This window comes from Melitaea cinxia, chromosome 13 (genome assembly GCF_905220565.1).
Source record: "Melitaea cinxia chromosome 13, ilMelCinx1.1, whole genome shotgun sequence".
In the NCBI taxonomy this organism is placed as follows: domain Eukaryota; kingdom Metazoa; phylum Arthropoda; class Insecta; order Lepidoptera; family Nymphalidae; genus Melitaea; species Melitaea cinxia.
The window spans coordinates 15,662,892-15,682,434 of NC_059406.1; the positions used below are offsets into that span (position 1 = coordinate 15,662,892).

The 19,543-nt window shown below is 36.6% G+C and overlaps 1 protein-coding gene across 1 annotated transcript; it reads right to left on the reverse strand.

The window, feature by feature from the left end:
* Positions 1 to 1,892: 1,892 nt before the first annotated feature.
* On the reverse strand, positions 1,893 to 14,938 carry LOC123658951 (nucleolar protein 6). The gene is made up of 14 exons (XM_045594242.1): positions 14,927 to 14,938; positions 13,777 to 14,854; positions 12,521 to 12,788; positions 11,756 to 11,974; positions 10,686 to 10,790; positions 9,880 to 10,022; positions 8,920 to 9,099; positions 8,312 to 8,467; positions 7,459 to 7,759; positions 5,935 to 6,197; positions 5,215 to 5,429; positions 3,885 to 4,064; positions 2,818 to 2,919; positions 1,893 to 2,538 (listed from the first exon to the last, which is right to left on the reverse strand). Exons 1-14 carry the CDS (start codon positions 14,936 to 14,938, stop codon positions 2,401 to 2,403), a joined length of 3,360 nt encoding a protein of 1,119 aa, XP_045450198.1. The 3' UTR covers positions 1,893 to 2,400.
* Positions 14,939 to 19,543: the final 4,605 nt, after the last annotated feature.

A 19,543-nucleotide genomic window follows, 5' to 3' on the forward strand; every position in this document is an offset into this window, starting at 1 on the left:
TGTACCTAATTATATATATCACCAGTTGACGTGAGCCTAACAATTTTTGTTTTTCTCTGTAATTTATTTTGCAAAATAAATAAATTCTTTAGAAAAAATAAATACATTAACGTCTGTTTTACTTAAAGCATTTTTCATTTGAGTACATAAAAATGTCACTTATCGACATTTTGAGTTTTTATATTTTGAAAATAACTTATTATTAAAAGCTGTTTCTTAGACGGAATGATGAAGACTTTTGAACAAAATCATTCATGTTTGATAACGTAAGTTGCATACAAAAGTATATAAAAGAACAATGGCGAAAAAGTTGTTGATAGAATTCCTAAGCGTCTATAAATGTCTTAATGACAAATGTAAATAAAATAATTTCTTACGTTTTTTCAATATATTTTTAAGATCTGTGTAAGTCTAGGAAAAATATCATTTTTAATGAAAAAAAACATTTGACTATTGTAAAAATGATTTGACATGTCATTGGAATATGACGTACCTAGCGATAGTTCCGTTGAATGTTGCCACATGGTAATAAATCTTCTCTCAGTAACATACATGAACTTTTTGCCTTTAAATAAATAATACACTTTACATGTATTATAATGCATCACGTTAAACGATTTATATGGTATTAATTCGAAACCTTGTTTTATTACAAAGAATAAAGCGTTATTTATTTATTTACTTAGCCCAATTATTTCATGAAAACAATAATAATTCGAGTATGGCAATGGTAAAATAATATGACAGCCATGACAACACTTGAAAATCATAACTGTCTTAAATGAGCGAAGGACTAGAATCCAGCTCTTAATAATAAAATATATGTAAAAATAATGTACTCGGTCGTGTAGGAATAGTAGAGTATTGTTTTAGTTGTTAGTAAAAAATAATGATGTTTTATGTTATAAACATTCTTCTATTAAAAAAAATGAGCAGATACTCTTAACTGACTGTAGAGGACCACTGTCCTTATCCCACGCATCTGTAGTTAAGTGGTTTCTAGAGTCTGCTTTTTAACCTAGAGGCCGCACCTTCTATTTTTGTAGGGAACAACCATTTTGTGTGCCATTGTAAACTGTTTCTTATTTAGTTAAGACCTTGCAGGCTGCTCATCTGATTATCTGATAAAAAGATGATCCCATGCTGCAAAGGGCACGATAAGTGGATGGTCCTAGTAACTATCTATGGTGATTATCATTAAAGAAAGAACTAATCAGGAGCTTAAAGGTGGTCTAGAAATTCTAAGAGCTGGGTTTATTAGATCTGTTGACCTACAGCACTCATGATTTAAGAAGATGAACGTCTTTGTCGATCGTCGATTTTACATCACCTACAGCTAACGCTGATGTACCTACGTAGGAAATACCTTAGGACAGGTAACAAAAAAAATCCCCGAAAATGAAATATTTTTAGGCCTGAAGTTTGAAACAAGCGTCTAAGAAAAATAATTTTCTTTATTTTTCTATGAGTGCGTCAAAAGTCTAAATATACCTATTAACAAGGTTTCGTAATCAATCTATCTAGTTATTTAAAATGTAGTTTCAGACTATATTTAACATGTATTTGACTAAGTTTTTGATTAGGTACCTACAAGTTGTCGAAACATAACCTCTAAATGTTCAACCTGGAATATCTTCAATTCATTACTTCTTTCGATGGTGCTTCTTTAGGTAAAAGTGATCAGGAATTTAAGTACTATATTATTACATATTTTTCATTAGTAGACGCTAGAAATTTATGCCAACAAAAATTTGTTAGGGAATCTGCCATTGTCCTTTGCATAGTCGATTGTAAAAGGCTTTTTTGTTTTTAAGCAATACAATTAAGGAAGAAAATAAAAATCAGCGACAGTAATTAATTCTAAATTCATTCAAAATAAAAGTCACCACAAGTTATATTAATAAGGCTTTAATTTTAAATATTATACATTAATTTTAAGCACCTAACATACAAAAATTTAAACGTATTTTCTAGAAGTTGCCACATTGACACAGTTAAAATACTTTTAAAAAATTGTCTCTTGTACTACAAACACATCCCACAGATTCATGCAAATATCCTCTTAAAAAATGGAAACCTTATTCAACGAGATACATCTGCAACTTATTGGTGAACCATATACGTTTTTTATACGACTAGGTCGACAAAATTACAGCCCACGTGTTGGTAAGCGGTTATCGTAGCCTATTGACGTCTGTGACACCAAACAAGCGCGTTGCCGACCCTTACTCACCACAGGAACACAACATATAAGTATTATTTAGCTGTGATATTTTGTAACGTCGGAGTGCATCCCCAGTTGGGCTCCTTCAGATTTTGAGCAGGATATTACCTGCTGTGTCATTTTATTGTAACTGGCAACTCCTAGTAAATATATACAATAATATACATATGTATATTTTACTCATTATTAAGAGTAACATTAGTGACAAGTCCTTCCCCTATAATCTTGAAATCTTCAATAATAGCATCGATGTTAACTTTGTATTTTGTCTGTCCGTTTGTCGTCACAGGTTTTAATCCGTTCGCTTTGAGTATCTGGAACAAATTATTAATAACACAATATTATTTTTTTTAAATGTGTAGACGACAAATATGGTTTTTATTTCTATACTATAAACTCTCAAACGTGTGCAGTTAGAATATAATCATTACATTTTCTTAATTTTTCATTCCATAAGAACAAAGTAACGCAAAAATTAAAAAAAAAAACCGCTAGAATTAACCAAGTGTTCTCAAGCAACACATTAAGCGATTAACTTTTATTTATATAGATTAATTATTATATATGATTTAGGCCCTATAAAAATAAATTACCTGTAAATCTTTCGTCTCGTGAACATCCGGCTTCCACAACACTGCGATGACGTCTCCTCCGTACACGTCGTAGAAGAAAACCGCGAAGTCGTCATAAATCGACTAGAAAATAGAAATATTAAAGAAATTTTACCACTTCGAGTAATATAAAGTATAATGTCATACTTATGTACATATAGTATAAAACAAAAAAAAGAGTATGCTTTAGACCACACGACTGAAGTAAAACTTCTTTAGCTCCACTAACTTATATCTCCCTCTCAACTCCCGTTCACCTCGCCCGATCACACTTTTCGTAACGCTCTCGTCAATCATGCACCACCTTACTCCCCGAGTCAAGCGTGTATAAAGGAGTTTTACTTCAAAAAGATATAATGGTTTGTCACCACAGAAAATATTAAGATTACTGTGATAAACAATAAAACTAAAGGAACTGCTAAAATTATTAACACACATAATTTATGTACTGTTAAATAACTTAATATAAAATTAACTTAGAACCAGATTGAGATATCTATAAACTCGCTTTGACACACGGTTTTACTAATAAAATGTCACAGGTTGTGGGAGTCCTGGTATACACTGTCAAGTGATTTTCACTTTATGTAATCATTTGTGTACATAAACTATTGGATTATCGAGTTAATAAGTAAAATTTATCTTATATCTAATCTACTGCTTATATTTTAATTACTTTTTGTATATAGCTAAAAAATATTATGTAATGTATATGGTGTAATTCAATGTCTTTTATTTGTATGTTTATACAAAAATTATTGAAGTTATACCTTTTTTTTTTATGTCACTAGGTCGGCAAACAAGCGTACGGCTCACCTGATGGTAAGCGATTACCGTAGCTTATAGACATCTGCAACACCAGAAGCATCGCAAGCGCGTTGCCGACCCTATCCCCCCCCCCCCAAGGAGCTCTGGTCACCTTACTCACCAACAGGAACACAATACTGCTTGAAAACAGTATTATTTAGCTGTGATCTTCTGCAAGGTCGAGGTACTACCACAGTCGGGCTGCTCCATATTTTGAGCAGGAAATTTCTGCTGTGCCCTACCTTTAGTTCTTCCAGATATCTGCGTACAGGGTTGAACTCGACAACAGGTATGAGGTCGGTGATGGAGCCCTGAGGCTTCGCGCGGGGCTTCGAACACAGCCTCTCGCCGGAGAACGGCACCAGGTGAGGGTTCAGGTGGATCAGCACGTCGTAGCCCTTAAGGGATGGGATGAAGGTCTCCTGGGGATAAATTAAGACCAGATTGAGTAGAAAAAAATTAAGTTAAATCTAACGTAATTTATAATGTTATTGAATTGTAGCAATTAAATAAGAATTTAGCTATTAATAATTAAATTACGTCCTTTGGTCTTGTCAATATTTCTGGTAAAGTCTTTTATAAAGACAAATAAATGTCAGTATAAAAATCGCGAGGGGAAGAGCCAATATCAAATTTGCCGTATACTACCGCTATTGTGCGGATATGCTTGTTTAATAAATATATTAGTAGTTGACCCCACAAACGTTTTTTTGCCATATATGCTATTAACCCCTTCAATCCCCCCTTCATAACTTAGTGGTATGAAAAATAGATGTCGGCCGATTTTCAGATCGACCCGATATACACACAAAATTTCATAAAAATCGGTTCAGTCGTTTCGGACGAGTAAGTTATAAGTAACATTGTGAGACGAGAATTTTATATATAAGATAATATTTTATAAAGTCAATACTAATAGTTAACGCGCGTGTCAGTACGGTCCCGCCGAGGGGGGGGGGGCGTTACGACTCGGCTATCGTCTGCGACGCCGAGCCGCCACTAGTACTGTAGCGACATCTATCGAGCAGCATACGAACTTACGGAACTAGAGAAAAGCTGACGTATCCTACATCGCGCTATCAAAGTTATCAAAGTGATTGAGTATATATACAAGATCCCAACCGTCGGGGCGTTAACCCACCAGACATAACACCGGTCTGGTCGGAGGATCTACCCTGTGCGATGGCGGACGAGGAATTCAACACCGTGTTCCTCACGTCCCCAAAGTACTATTTACGAATCAGGCCGCAGCTGTCGCCGCCTCCGCGTGCACTGAGGCACTTTTAACTGAGGTAGGGCACAGCAGCAATTTCCAGCTCAAAATATGGAGCAGCCCGACTGGGGTAGTACCTCGACCTTACAGAAGATCACAGCAAAATAATACTGCTTTCAAGCAGTATTGTGTTCCTGTTGGCGAGTAAGGTGACCAGAGCTCCTGGGGGGATTGGGTCGGCAACGCGCTTGCGATGCTTCCGGTGTTGCAGGCGTCTATAAGCTACGGTAATCGCTTACCATCAGGTGAGCCGTACGCTTGTTTGCCGACCTAGTGACATAAAAAAAAAAAAAACTGACCAGGATGTCTTCCCTGGTGTCCGCCAGTAGCGCCGTCTCCGCGAACTGTAGGGAGGCCCGCGCTAGGGCCCGGGCCCGTAGCGCAGCCCTGACGCCCGGCCCTGTACGGCCCCAAACGGCCGGTAGGGCTCCGTCGTACGCCGTCGCCACGAACATGTAGGGGGCACGCTCGTCCCGGGAAGCGAACTGGCGCTCTATTTCCGTCCTATCTTCCTCTGGAAACCATATAAAATAACGAGCGTGCTTTAGACCACACATATGCACCGTGTCTTAGATATACGAAATGGCTATCAGAGAGAGAGAGAAAATGTGTACTCGCACCTCTCTCTCTTGCTCCGTACGCCTCACCCGATCACGCTTTTCGCAACGCTCTCGTCTCAGCTTCCTCTCCAAGTTAAGCGAGCGTAAAAAAATTTTACTCCAAAGAGTTAAAATATTTTGATTTTTTATTTAATATTATTCCTTTCACTTTAGTAACTGTTATATGAATGTAATAAATACAGATAACAAAATAATTTTATAAAAAAATTGTGAATTAATAAATTATTCATACTCGTATGTTCGAATAAAGCATAACCAATATCAAGAACTCACTCGCGACTATCACTTACATAAAAAAAAAATTAATTTGCATTATAAAATATGTAAAGGAACAAGATTCCTTTAAATTTTATGTCTATTTAATGTGAAATAAAGCAAAATCAAAAAAGCAATACTAACTAGTGAGATCATCGTTGAAGTCCAAGAGTATCATTTCCCGCGTCCAGTCGGTCTCAGCCAGCAGTTTCAACGCCCGCAGTAGGGCTGCACAGACGCTCAGCGGAGGCCCCATGGACGCCACCAGCGGGGACGCCCGGGTGAACACGGCGGCCACCAGCAGCTCCACCAGGGCGGGGGGGAAGTGGGGGGCCAGCAGGTGGCCGGACAGCCAGCGGGATAGCAGCGCTGTGGCCGGACCGAAGCATGGGTGGCGCTGGTGCAGTCTGAAACAAGATGAGAGGTTTTATAGTCTGGAGAGTATTTATAAAAATACCGCTAGACTAGCCCGTTGGCGCAGTATGCAGTGCTCCTGCTTTCTGCTCCGCGGGTTGTGGGTTCGATTCTCGCCTTGAGTATAGGTGTAATGTTTATTATTTATTATTATTAGTTTATTTATATATTATGTATTAAGAATTTTTTTTTTCCTTTATTTTAGGCCTGCGATCAGTCGCCTAGACTATAATCAGGTGTGTTGCAAGAGATTAGTGTTTCGAGAGATAGAGCCACTGCTCCATCTCCCCTTAGTAAGGCAGCACATCGGCTCTCTTGAGTCTTCTAATTGGATTTGGTTGCAGAAGCATACTGGATAACGGGTTAGGATGAGTTGTCAAGCGGTCCTTGTAGTTGGCTGAATATCGTTTTGCTTCATCCAAGATGGTTGGGATTTCTAGATACTCGTGAATTTCCGAGTTGCGAGCATACCAGGGCGCCGAGGAAAGTACCCTTAGAATATTGTTTTGGGCTCTCTGCAGGCACATAACGTTGGATTTACTGGCTGTCGACCACAGTTGGATTCCATATGTCCAAATCGGTTTTATTATGGAACAATATACCCTGAGCTTGTTGGATAAGGATAAGGCAGACTGTCTACCGAGGAGCCAGAGTAAACTTTTAAATCTTAGATTGATTTCATTGCGCTTCGTTTTTATATGATCTTTCCATGTCATCCTCCGGTCCAGGTGAAACCCTAGGTATTTGACGCAGGTTGATTGCGGCAATGTGTCTGGGCTTAGGTTGACCGGGGGGCATGTCTCACGTCTTAGGGTAAATGTGATGTGGTGAGACTTTGGAGCGCTTGCTTTTATGCGCCACTTAGTCAACCAAGCATTGGTGGCATTGAGCTGGCTTTGCAACAATCTGCTCGCTTCGTTTGGATCACGATCACAACTGAGGAAGGCCGCATCATCGGCAAAAGTGTATGTATTAAGAATGATTTAAAAAAAATAGTTACATCAGTCGGTTGTACCTATAACACAAGCATTCAGTTGCTTATTGAAGGAGCAGACGACCGTGTGTGAATGTCAAAGATATTTATTTATAACAATGCGCCAGCAAGGTAGACACTAATACATTTACAATAAACTCCACTCTAAACTGACTTGAAATTGCAATCTCCTCAACGGATGACACTAAACACTCTCAAACTCTCTCAAAGACTCTTCAAAAATGATATCACAAAAATAACAAAAAGCGTACACAACTCACCCATGCAAAGCGCCCCTCAACCTCGGCAACAGAACAGTCTCCCGCTGCAACTCCACACTGGCCTCAGTCTCCTGGAACCTCACCACCCCCCGCTCCACCCCCCTCCTCACCAGGGTGACCTCCTTGGGGTGGGCTATCTCCAGACGAAACACGAAGCCACTCTTCAGAACATCCACGTAGGAGTCGGAGGCCTGTGTGGGCAAGGAGTATTGCTTCTTCAGTCGATCGGCTATTTGCAGGTGAAACGCTGCCTTCAAACAGCGGAACGCTTCCAGATCTCCTGGCCATTTGCCGCTGTGAGCTGGAACGAGTGGTAAATTGTGATTTAAATGTATATTGATAAATTGCTTTCTTAATTTTTTTGGCTAGCCCGTTAGCGCAGTTTGTAGTAGACCTACTTTCTGCTCCGCGGGTTGCGGGTTCGATTCCCGCCTATGTCTGGGTGTAATATCTGTATATCAAGTTGCATAGTTTAGGAACAGAAGACCGACTGTGTGGATGTTAAAGATATTTATTTATTTATAATTGTTATTGTTAGAGCTTGTATACTTTGAACAGAGCCTGTTTCATCGGTTTTTGATAAAATTAACTGACGGTTAACAGTATCCAACAGATAAAAGTTATGAATGTATGAATATTTGTTACGAATATTTGGAAAGATTTGCACAATCAAAGCTTAATTTAAAAATAAAGCTCCGTCCAATTAAGACATTACATTTTTACAGTCGATATGTAAACTACGAAACCTACGGGGAATATTGACGAGTTAACGAAAGGCCAACGCCATCTAGTGACATTGAAACGAGTACTTTAATATTAATTATACAAAGGTATGGTCTAAAAATCCACTCACTTAGTTCCAAGATGGCTCTGTTCACGGGGATGTACTCGGGCAGCCTGCTGCTGGTGTCCTTAATCAGTGAGGCGTCTCCCCGGCGTCGCGGGTTATTCTCTGCCAGAGCGGGGAGTGGCGGGACGGGCTCGCAGTAGCTGAACACCGGGGATATGCCTGTGGACGTGGCTTTATTGATCAATTCATACACAAACAGCACGCCCGGACCACGGCAAACATCTGTATGGCCAATACTAACGTATGCCATGTTGTTATGCCACGAAACAGTAACGTTCTACGTGACGTATTTTTTTAACGGTCCCTAGGAGATAGTCATTAAGACGATTAACGGCATACGGAGTAAAGACTTACTCATCCTCGTACCACTAGTCACCAGAACAGTCTTCAATTTAATTCGAACATTGAACATTTTTAGGTGCTACATATTAAAGACTATCGTGGCTCTTCTACACACTCTCCTTACTATACAATTGTTTCTTGCCCTCCTCCTACCTTCCTCTCATTTTACACTCAAATATACCAGTGACATCACACTTTTAACTTTAAATAATTTCTTTAAACAAATACTGTTTGATGATTTTGACATCCCCTAGTTCCCCCCCACTCACCATAAACAGCAGTGATATCCAGAGGCAGCTGGCCGAGTGCCCTCAACTCTCCCCGGAGCTCGTCGAAGGCCTGCAGCACGGAGAGAGAGCTCTCGTCCAGCGGGGCGGCTCCAGCAGACCGTCTCACGGTCAAGGACTCCAGCTGGGAGCCGATGTGGAACAGCTGGGGGGGGGAGATGTCTGGAAGATACGTTGAATAATAATACTCAGTTATTGACATACGTATATCAATATTAACATACTCAAGGTCCAAGTATTTTGCCTACAAACGCCACAGAGATGTAATATGGAGTTAGTGCTGAATATTTGTGCCTTTAAGTCATTTCAAATTTCTCCACAGCATCCCCCTTTTTAAATAAAAATCTTACACAACACATTAGTCTATCAACTTTCCACTAACAATAATAGCAGACAGTCCAGACACTGCTTTAACACCCTCAAACGAGTACAAAAAAGATCCTCAACATAATTAATCTTTTAATACGTGGTTCAAACGTCGCCTTGATACACTTAAATTATTTATTTCTATTATTGCATAACAATGAGTACATTACCTGGTATTTAATGTACCTAAATGTTCAATCGTAGCAATTTTGAAATTGTTATGTATTTGCTAACATGACTCTTTTATTGGAGAAAAACTTCTTAACGCATGTTTCACTTGAAGAGTAAGGTGGTGAATGCGTGACGAGAGCGTTACAAAAAGTGTGATCGGGTGAGGCGAATGGAGCAAGAGAGAGAGGTGTGATCACACATTTTCTTTCTTTCTCTCATAGCCAATTACGTTTCGTATATCCAAGACACGGTGCAGACCTATTGCTAAAGAAGATTTACTTCAGTCGTGTGGTCTAAAGCACACTCGCTTCTTTAAGGCGTAGACATTTTTTTGAAGTTCCTTAATAATCACCTAAAGGCGAAATATTTCCATTTCGTTTCTCAAACGCGAACAAAGGAACTCACCGTACTTGATCTTCAGTAGGTGGTCCAGTATCTGCCGGCAGATGTCTCTACGCTCGGCCAAGCAGTCCGCGCTCCACACACACGCTTCGGTGATGGAACCGTCTTGGAAACGACGGAGCTCCGATTTATCGCCCCAGAATGCCCTGAAATATACATTATATTGTAGACTGCAGCAGAAATATAATCGGCTGAGGTTTTGTACTTATGATATTTATGGTTGTATTTATAAAAAAAGTAATAACCCGAGTATTGTACAGATTTTGATGAAATTTAACTTTATTATTATTAGTGCCAATTACAATATGACCAAAAGTTGGGTCATGCAAGAGTCATACTGATTTAGAAAGAAAAAAAAAAAACTTGTTTATTGGCCATTCGCAAAATTGAACAGATACATTACAACAAAATGATGCAATTAAAAGAAAAAATGGACAAGGAATACACAGATGGCAAAAGAAAAGAAAAGCCAACTAGGTTACTGCCTCAGCATTGTTTTTACAGCAAAATTTACTGTCACAAACGCTGTCATTCTGGCAGAACCTGTCTGAAGATATGAGCAATAATAGTAATTTAAATACAATACAAAGCATATGAAATAATGAGAGTGCATGAGATCACAGGACTGAAGTAAAATCTCTTTAGCTCCATCTAACTTATATCTTCCTCACAACTTCCGTTCGCCTCGCCCGATCACACTTTTCGTAACGCTCTCGCCACACATTCACCAGCTCACTCTCCAAGTCAAACGTGCGTAAAGTTTTACTTCAATAAGATAAGTAATAACTATTAATTAATTTAGTCCTTACCTAAATTCTTCAGCCTCTGGCATATTAGCGGGCGGTCCCTTATCGACAATGTTCATTGCGTTCTCAGGGTTCAAAATAAAGCCAAACATCAACTTTTCTTCATATCTGAAATAATTTATTATGTACTCATAGAAAAAAAAATGGATATAAGATGGAAAGAAATGATTAAATATGTTATATTAAAAAAAAAACATTCAAAATGAAAAATACCAATAAACAGTGAATTAATAACAAAACTTGAACAGATTACATAAAGATGTAAATTTTAAGACTTAATATTTAAACATTTTAAGTATAACGATGTATGTATAATTTTATTATTTTATTCATTATGACGCATTAGCATTCAGACTGTAATATCCCACAGCTGGGCATAGGCATCTTTCTCCATATAGAAGAATTGGTGCTTAATCTGCCACGCTGCTCTACTACCGGTAGGCGGATATATTCCCTACTATGAGTAACGATCGCTATCAGGTGTACATGATAACAACCGGGACCAACGGCTTAACGTGCTCTCCGAGGCACGGTGGGGGGACCCACAAGGACTGCACAAACAAACCACGGCAAACATCTGTATGGCCAATACAAATGCTTGTCATGTGCGGGGTTCGAATCCGCACCCGCCAGCACAACAGCCACAAACCAGTGCTGTGACCGTGGCGCCAACGCGTCGTCTTTTACATTGCCATGTATATTATTTTTACAATATTAAAACAGCTATTAAGAAATAGGGGTTTGGTGGCAGAAATGTGAAAATTTAGGGTTGTATGTATTTTTTAAATGACAAATCATAATAAAATAAAAAAATCCATAAAGATGAAAAAAGATTTTTTTTTTGGTTTAGGCCACCCTTATAACTTGGGGTTTAAAAAATAGTTTGCGATCGATTCTCGAAAATTTTGATATGATGCACAAAAAATTTCACACGAAATTTTTCTTAATAAAAAATATATGATTTTCTATAATAACTGCATAAACAACTAAACATCCAGAAATTTCCGCGTTATTACGCAAGTAGAACAACAGTACCTACTTAGTATTAGTAAGATACGGAAAACCACACTCACCCCTCCTTCTTAGCCTTGTCTAATGGTTTTTTGACTGACCAGGAGAAATCTGCTTCAACAACTTGCTGTATCAAATCAACTCGCTCACCGAGGCCTTTTAACATCAAGTTGTAGAGAGCATCAGCGACCAGAGCTAAATGATCCACACCGTAGTTAACTCTGACTGTTTTAGGAGCTTTATTTAAAACAGTTTCCTTTACTTCGGAGAGATTTTTAAATCTATAAACAAAAAAAAAATATATATATATATATATATATATTCATTTATTAATAAAAACATATTTTTATATTTTTTTAAAAATTGAGGTAGGACACAGCAGAAAATTTCCGACTCAAAATATGGAGAAGCCCAACTGTGGTAGTACCTCGACCTTACAGAAGATCACAGCTAAATAATACTACTTTCAAGCAGTGTTGTGTTCCTGTTGGCGAGTAAGGTGACCAGAGCTCCTGGGCTTATTGGGAGTAGGATTGGCAACGCGCTTGCGATGCTTCTGGTGTTGCAGACGTCTAAAAGCTACGGTAATTGCTTACCATCAGGTGAGCCCTACGCTTGTTTGCCGACTTAATTGTATACACATATAAAAATAAAACTATCTAAGTAATTAGTAGTCTTGGTTTGAAAGAAAACTAGTATATGAAAACTTGGTAAAATGTCATCGGTAAAAGTCACCTCAGAAGTATTTTGAAAATTTCATTCAGTTAAAATTTGAAGACTTGCTGTGGAAAATTTAAGTAGTACCATATTTTAAGATTTCAACACACCTTAATATTCTATCAAATTGTAACAAGGGCGTTACGGGCGTCATAAATAACGGTATAAAACTATTTATCTTTCCATTATCTAGTATTTCCACTGCAAGACTCGATTCTCTTCGTAAAGCATAGTAAGTTCCTTTACACATTTGCCAGCACATATTATAGTAACCAGTCCTATCGAGGAATACTACTGGAAAATGTTCATGGAACTCTTGTATTGATGCATTCTGGTCTTTGCTAAGAGATATACCTTTTTTATCCCATTCTGATGACTCTGTAAACAAAAAAAATATATATATACAGCATGCTTTAAGATACGTTTACATGCGTTTAAATACGTTGAAGTAAAATTTCTTTACACATACTTGACTTGGAAAGTAAGCTGCTAATGTGTGACGAGAGTGTTATGAAAAGTGTGATCTGACGAGGCAGACGGAAGTTGAGAGGAAGATATAAGTTGCATTGAGCTAAAAAAGTTTTACTTCAGTCGTGTGATCTAAAGCACACTCGTTTTTTTTTTAAACTACTTGTAAACTGTCTTGACAATTCTTCTTTGCAGAATGTACATTAATAATCGATGGTAGTTTTACATTAACAATAATTAATTTATCAATAATTGTGTTTGCAGGCAAACGAAGTAAAACTGACTTCAATTATATCGAAAAGAAATACGACGTAGGTAGATATTAAGGAAGGTTAATAGTCAAGGAAATACGCATTATCAAAGATTACTTCGGTACACCCAGTAAAAAGTTATGCAGATTTTTGAGTTTCCCTCAATTTCTCTGGGATCCCATCATCAGATCCTGGTTTCCTTATCATGGTACCAAACTAGATATATCTCCTTTCCAACAAAAAAAGAATTATCAAAAAATGTGCATAAACGACAGAGTTATCCTTGAACATACATAAAAAAATATATATATATATATACGGTTGAATTGAGAACCTCCTCCTTTATTGAAGTCGGTTAAAAACAAATATATTTCAAATTTCTAAAAAGACAACTCAAAGGTGATTTGAAACCTACTAGAATTAAGTAATTTATTATATTGATTTTTGAATCACTTCCTTGTGTAACTACCCTGTGATGTCTGAGAAATCATCTGTGACCTTTTTGCGCTTAGAATACTTAGTCAGTTCAAAAGATTTTGAGAAAAACAAATACCAATACTCTATAAATGTGAATACAAGTACAAATTGCTAAATCGGGTATATAGCATTGTTTAGAAATATTTATAAAGATAAAATAATATACTTACTTAAAGCAATCCAGACATTCCTTATGATTTGATAACTGCTCATAATGTTGTTTATTCTTTTCGACTGCACAAGATATGCAATCAACATACTAATTACATGTCCGGAGATTTGTAAACTGCGTTGTCTTAGCCATATCTTAAGTAAGATAACAGCCTGTTTGAGATTTTCACTATTTATCAAAGTTTTTCTTAAAAACTCTTGATTTTCGGATGCAGTTATATCACATAGTATACTGCTATTGTAGTATGGAGTTGGTGGACCGAGTTCAGACACATTCTCGGGGTTTTCTGACGAGTACAGCCACGATTCTCTCAAGTTATTACGAGACGGGCTAAATCTATGATATTTATATGCTTCAGCATCACAAGCAAGATTTAGTCGTACCAATAAATGGTTACCGAGTTTTCCGTTTGGTTTGATTTGAATGATAGGCTTTGTTTCACATCCATTCAAAAATGTATATTTTATTTCTTCTACTATTCCCAACTTCTTTAAATGAGAAGCTATACATGCCAGATATGCTGCGCGTTTTTTATGATATTTATAATTTATGGAATCATTCTTGGTGTATGTTTCAGCGGGGACTATTATTTGTAAGTCGATGATTAGTTTTGAACTAATCGAGCAATCCATTGAATAGGAACCGACAATTTCGATATCGTTAAATTTATGAAATTTGAACATAACCTTTGTATTATCGTGGCGTTTACTTATCGGCAGTTTAACACCCAATTGTTTAGCAAGCGACTTCTCAGTCAAATCATATTCTGTATCATCTTCAGGTATTGTCAACAAGTATGTTTTGAATGCTGTAAACCATTCTTGGAATCTTTTCACCGTTTTCTCTTTTACCTTAACTTCCTGGAGTACTTCCTCGATCTGAAGTCTGAATAGATTCGAATTAAAAAGATTTTCTGTCTCTTGAAGCCTGTTCAATTCGTTCGCGGTCGGTTGACGATATAAGCTCTTCGTTTTAATACGCTTTTTGCTATCTTTATTGACTGAATCACTCGGTCGTTTGCCATTTTCATTGATGATATTTGAATCACCGTCGTCCGAAAGAGAATTCTTCATTTCCTACAATTATATTAAGTGATTTATATTTGATATCGATAAAAATGATTTTTGAAATAATAGTTTGCTACTTACGTGTTTTACCATTGTAACAAGATATATATTATACACATATATTATATAAAATGTCACTAAATTATTTAATATTATATATTTTTATACATTTTTCACTTTAAAAAATATATAAGAGGTTACAATTTTGTAAACAAATATCACCATGCCGCATGCGTACACTTTGGCGTACAGATGAATGACAGTGTGACACTTGCATGACAGCCATGTGGGCTCATTGATGACCTACCCCACCCCAGCCCGCAAAATAATGATATTTGTAATAAAAAAAATACTAATTGATAGATTTTGAATTCCTCAATTCAACTACGTTGTCCTTTTAAATTGCTCACCTCAAATTATATAATTAAAAATCAAAATTAAAAAAAAAAATCAAATATTTTCAAACTCCTATATCTTTCGATGTATACAATATTTTAAATTGCTCAAAGTGTTAAAAAACTGCTCAAGTTGCATTTATAATTGCTCAAGTATAGTTTGGAACAGATCCACTTCCGTTAATTTTTAAATAAATATAAATAGTTTGCACAAATAAAATATTGATATTTGTAAAAAAAAAATACTAATCGATACATTTTCAATAGCTCAATTCGACTACGTTGTCCTTTTAAATTGCTCACCTCAAATTATTTAATTATAAATTAAAAAAGTCGTTGAAAAATATTCTTTTATCAATATTTTCAAACTCCTGTATCTTTTGATGTATACAATATTTTAAATTGCTCAACGTGTTAAAACCCTGCTGAAGTTGCATTTATAATTGCTCAAGTACAGATTTGAACAGCTCCACTTTCTACTATACTACTAACTATTTATATTTATTTAAAAATTAAGGATATACAATTTAAAATATTGTATACATCAAAAGATACAGGAGTTTGAAAATATTGATAAAAGAATATTTTTCAACGACTTTTTTAATTTATAATTAAATAATTTGAGGTGAGCAATTTAAAAGGATAACGTAGTCGAATTGAGCTATTGAAAATGTATCGATTAGTATTTTTTTTTTACAAATATCAATATTTTATTTGTGCAAACTATTTATATTTATTTAAAAATTAACGGAAGTGGATCTGTTCCAAACTATACTTGAGCAATTATAAATGCAACTTGAGCAGTTTTTTAACACTTTGAGCAATTTAAAATATTGTATACATCGAAAGATATAGGAGTTTGAAAATATTTGATTTTTTTTTTTAATTTTGATTTTTAATTATATAATTTGAGGTGAGCAATTTAAAAGGACAACGTAGTTGAATTGAGGAATTTAAAATCTATCAATTAGTATTTTTTTTATTACAAATATCATTATTTTGCGGGCTGAGGTGGGGTAGGTTCATTGATGTGGGCTCTATGCATAGATAAAAGCTCTATGTATGGGCTTTGCTTTGACGGTTGACAGTTATGACGTCCACATCCAGTATCCATTGTATCCACCTTATAGGGGCCTACTCAAAGCACTGCCTGCAGGGCCCTGCTTGCAGTGCCACTGCCGATCGTATTGTATGTATGCATGCAGGGCCGATATTTTAATTGTTCACCCTGTCGCAGGGCCGCAGTGTCGTTCTGCCAGCCCGACACACGATCTCCCCACTCCGTAAACTGCAATCAGGGACATGTGTAGCTCGGTCGGGCCGATTTAGACCACCATTTTGTTTACGTCGGTACATTGCGACGTTTGTCTACTCTATTTGACCTGGGGTTTGTCTTGTCAGTGGTTGTCATTTAGCAATTAATCAGTTAGTTGGTGGTTAGTTGGTTTGGTTTTATTATATTATTTGTTTGGCTCTGTTTTCTTCAAGAAAAATGAGCCAGCGAGAAAAAAATGTGTGGAGGGACGTAATCTAATTGTATAGGGATTTGCCATGTCTTTGGAAAACTAACCACGATCATTATCATAACAAAGATATGCGGTCGCAGGCTATGTGGCTTTTACATGAAAAATATAAAACTTTTTTACACCAGTGCTTCCTTTTTTTCTTTTGAACGCTACAAGTACTCAATACAGTCAAACCCAATGCTATTTTTTGGTGTTTGAATAATGTAGGAGCCATTTATAAAAACTGACGAATTTAGGCAAGGACAAAGAGAACACAAGTGAACACGACAACGTATGCCGCGTAAATGATTTGCAGTGCTTTGTGGAGCAACATCCTCTGCGGCAGTAGCTGCAAGCAGGCCCTGCAGGCAGTACTTTGAGTAGGCCCCTTTAGACAAAGAAACCTTTGTCTAAGGTGGAAACCTTGGTTTCTTTGTCTTAGGTATCCACCATGGAGCATAGAGAAAATGCTCCATGGTATCCACATGGTATCCACAGAGTAATTGGTTTCGGAAACCAGGTTTCCGCACAGTTTACACAGAACTTAAAAGCAAATTAACAGATGATTATAAATAACATTAGAGGTCGAAATTCGAAAACAATAACAAACAACACAAAACAACCTTTTTTTAAATTTTTAATTTGACTACAGACTTTGACAATCAACAAAATAGTATTATATTCGTGTGAGTGTCAAATACATGGTAGTGGTAGGTAGTATAATGTCTTTTTTTTTTAATTAAAATAAAAAAAATGTTTATTACTGGGACAACAAAGGGTCCATAATTGTTAGTAAAAATAAAAGATGAAAGCTTAATAACTAATGTTAGTACTTAATAACTAAAAGTGACATCGTAATGTCACACAAATGCCTGAGTAGAGGACAGTCCCCGTTATCGGCGATGACCCTCAAGACATAGTTGCGGCTGCCGCGCACTCGCCTTAAGAGTGAGCTAGCTTTTTTGCGTAGAAGGGCCGAGAAACTGTCGACCCCTGTGTGCGCGAACATACTAGAAACAGTGCAGTACCGCGGTAGCCCCAACAATGCTCTAAAGGCGTTATACTCTGAGTATAGCTGACCCACAGACTGCTCGTATAAAAATAAGTGCAGTAAGCTTTAAAAAGCGTGATCTTAACTGGTGTTAAGCAACGAGCAAATCTGCGGGTCAACATTTTCGCCCTGATCGACAACGCCCTGCGTTCTCGCTCAATATCAACATTGTCCTTTAGGTCTTCTGTGATAATGTGACCTAGGTACTTGGATTGGTATACTCTAACAAGATGTGATGTGCTTCATTGAGGGTATATTTTCCGGTAGTCTGTTGCCAGCCTTGAAGACTAGGTATCCAATTTTCTTGTTATTGTACATCAATCTATGCGTCTCAGCGTATGACTCACAAAAAGCCAGCATCCTCCTGATTGCGCTGACTGAGGGGGCCAGCCGCACTATGTCATCCGCGTAGCTGATATTATTAACACATAGGCCACCAATATGGCATCCTACCCTCATGCTCTGCACTCCTTTATATAAACTATATTTGTACGAAATTTCATACTCCTCCGTCCGCGCAATTTTCGTAAAAAGGGGTACAAAGTTTTTGCTTCACGTAGATATAATATATAGATAATATAGGCCAAATTAACTATGCTCTCTCTTTACTAGGATAAAAGGGCGCAAAAAAACTCGACTTTGATTTTACAAGCGACTTAGAATTTTTCAATTCTTAACGTCGATTGATCATTACTAAAAGTCGATTTTTTTGACTCAAGTCGACTTTTTAAAAACACAATATCTATATAACCAATGGTTAAAAGATATTTTACAAGTTTTATTCGACATATTTCTTTATTTTTAATCGACTTCCAAAAAAGGAGGAGGTTCCCAATTCGACTGTATTTTTTTTTTAAATAAGCGACTTATTTATCAGTTGCACATTTTATTTAAACAACTCACACATGCATAAGTATTGTTTTTAACATTTTCATAAAAGATACATTCTATATAAAAATTACACGGAGTATGGCATCGAAAATAAGTTTGTAGTATTTAAATTAAGTATAAATAAAACAATCAAATAAATATTTAATATAAAATATTAATAAAACAATAAAACATAAAAATATAAAAAAATGTGTAATTTAAAATTCCTATATATCTTCACCTAGTGACCAAAGAAATAAAAGTTGATTCAAGTGCTTAGGCGATAAACGGCTCCTCAATCGGTTTGCGATGAGACCAGCATGAAAAATAATCTTAAAAATTTTGAAGTGTCAAATAGTAACATACAAGCATAAAATAAAATCAAGATAAATGTGCAAAAAATAAACTAAGCTAGTATTATATAGTACTAGATTAAGTCCATAAAATTTACTTGAATATTCATAAAATGAACTATATTTCACGAACCAATAAGGACGGTCTTAAATTACAAATTTAATCTGTCTCTTTCATACATTGTAATAATTTTGTTTCCTATAAAGTTAACCACAGCAATTAACGGTAACGGTATAAATAAGAACCGATTAAAAGATTGATTCTTGACTAAAGTCAGAGTCGACTTTCTTATCCCTATGGGCACTACTGATAGCCATAATCAAAATTAATGAAATAAATGCCGTAACATCAAATAATATAACTTTCTTCGATTGATAGTAAAATTTCACTCACTCACTCAGCTCAGCCTATTGCAGTCCACTGCTGGACGTAGGCCTCCCCAAGTTCGCGCCAGACATCACGGTTTTCCGCAATCCTCATCCAGCCTACATCGGCAATCTTACGTAGATCGTGGATCCAACGG

Bases quoted from the DNA above. Each gene is read 5' to 3' on its own strand.
- LOC123658951 (XM_045594242.1), bottom strand. The intron at 11,975-12,520 runs GTGTGTTGAAAT...TTTTGTTTATAG, and splicing joins CAATTTGATAGAATATTAAG to ATTTAAAAATCTCTCCGAAG. The intron at 7,760-8,311 runs GTGAGTGGATTT...CACTCGTTCCAG, and splicing joins CAGAGCCATCTTGGAACTAA to CTCACAGCGGCAAATGGCCA.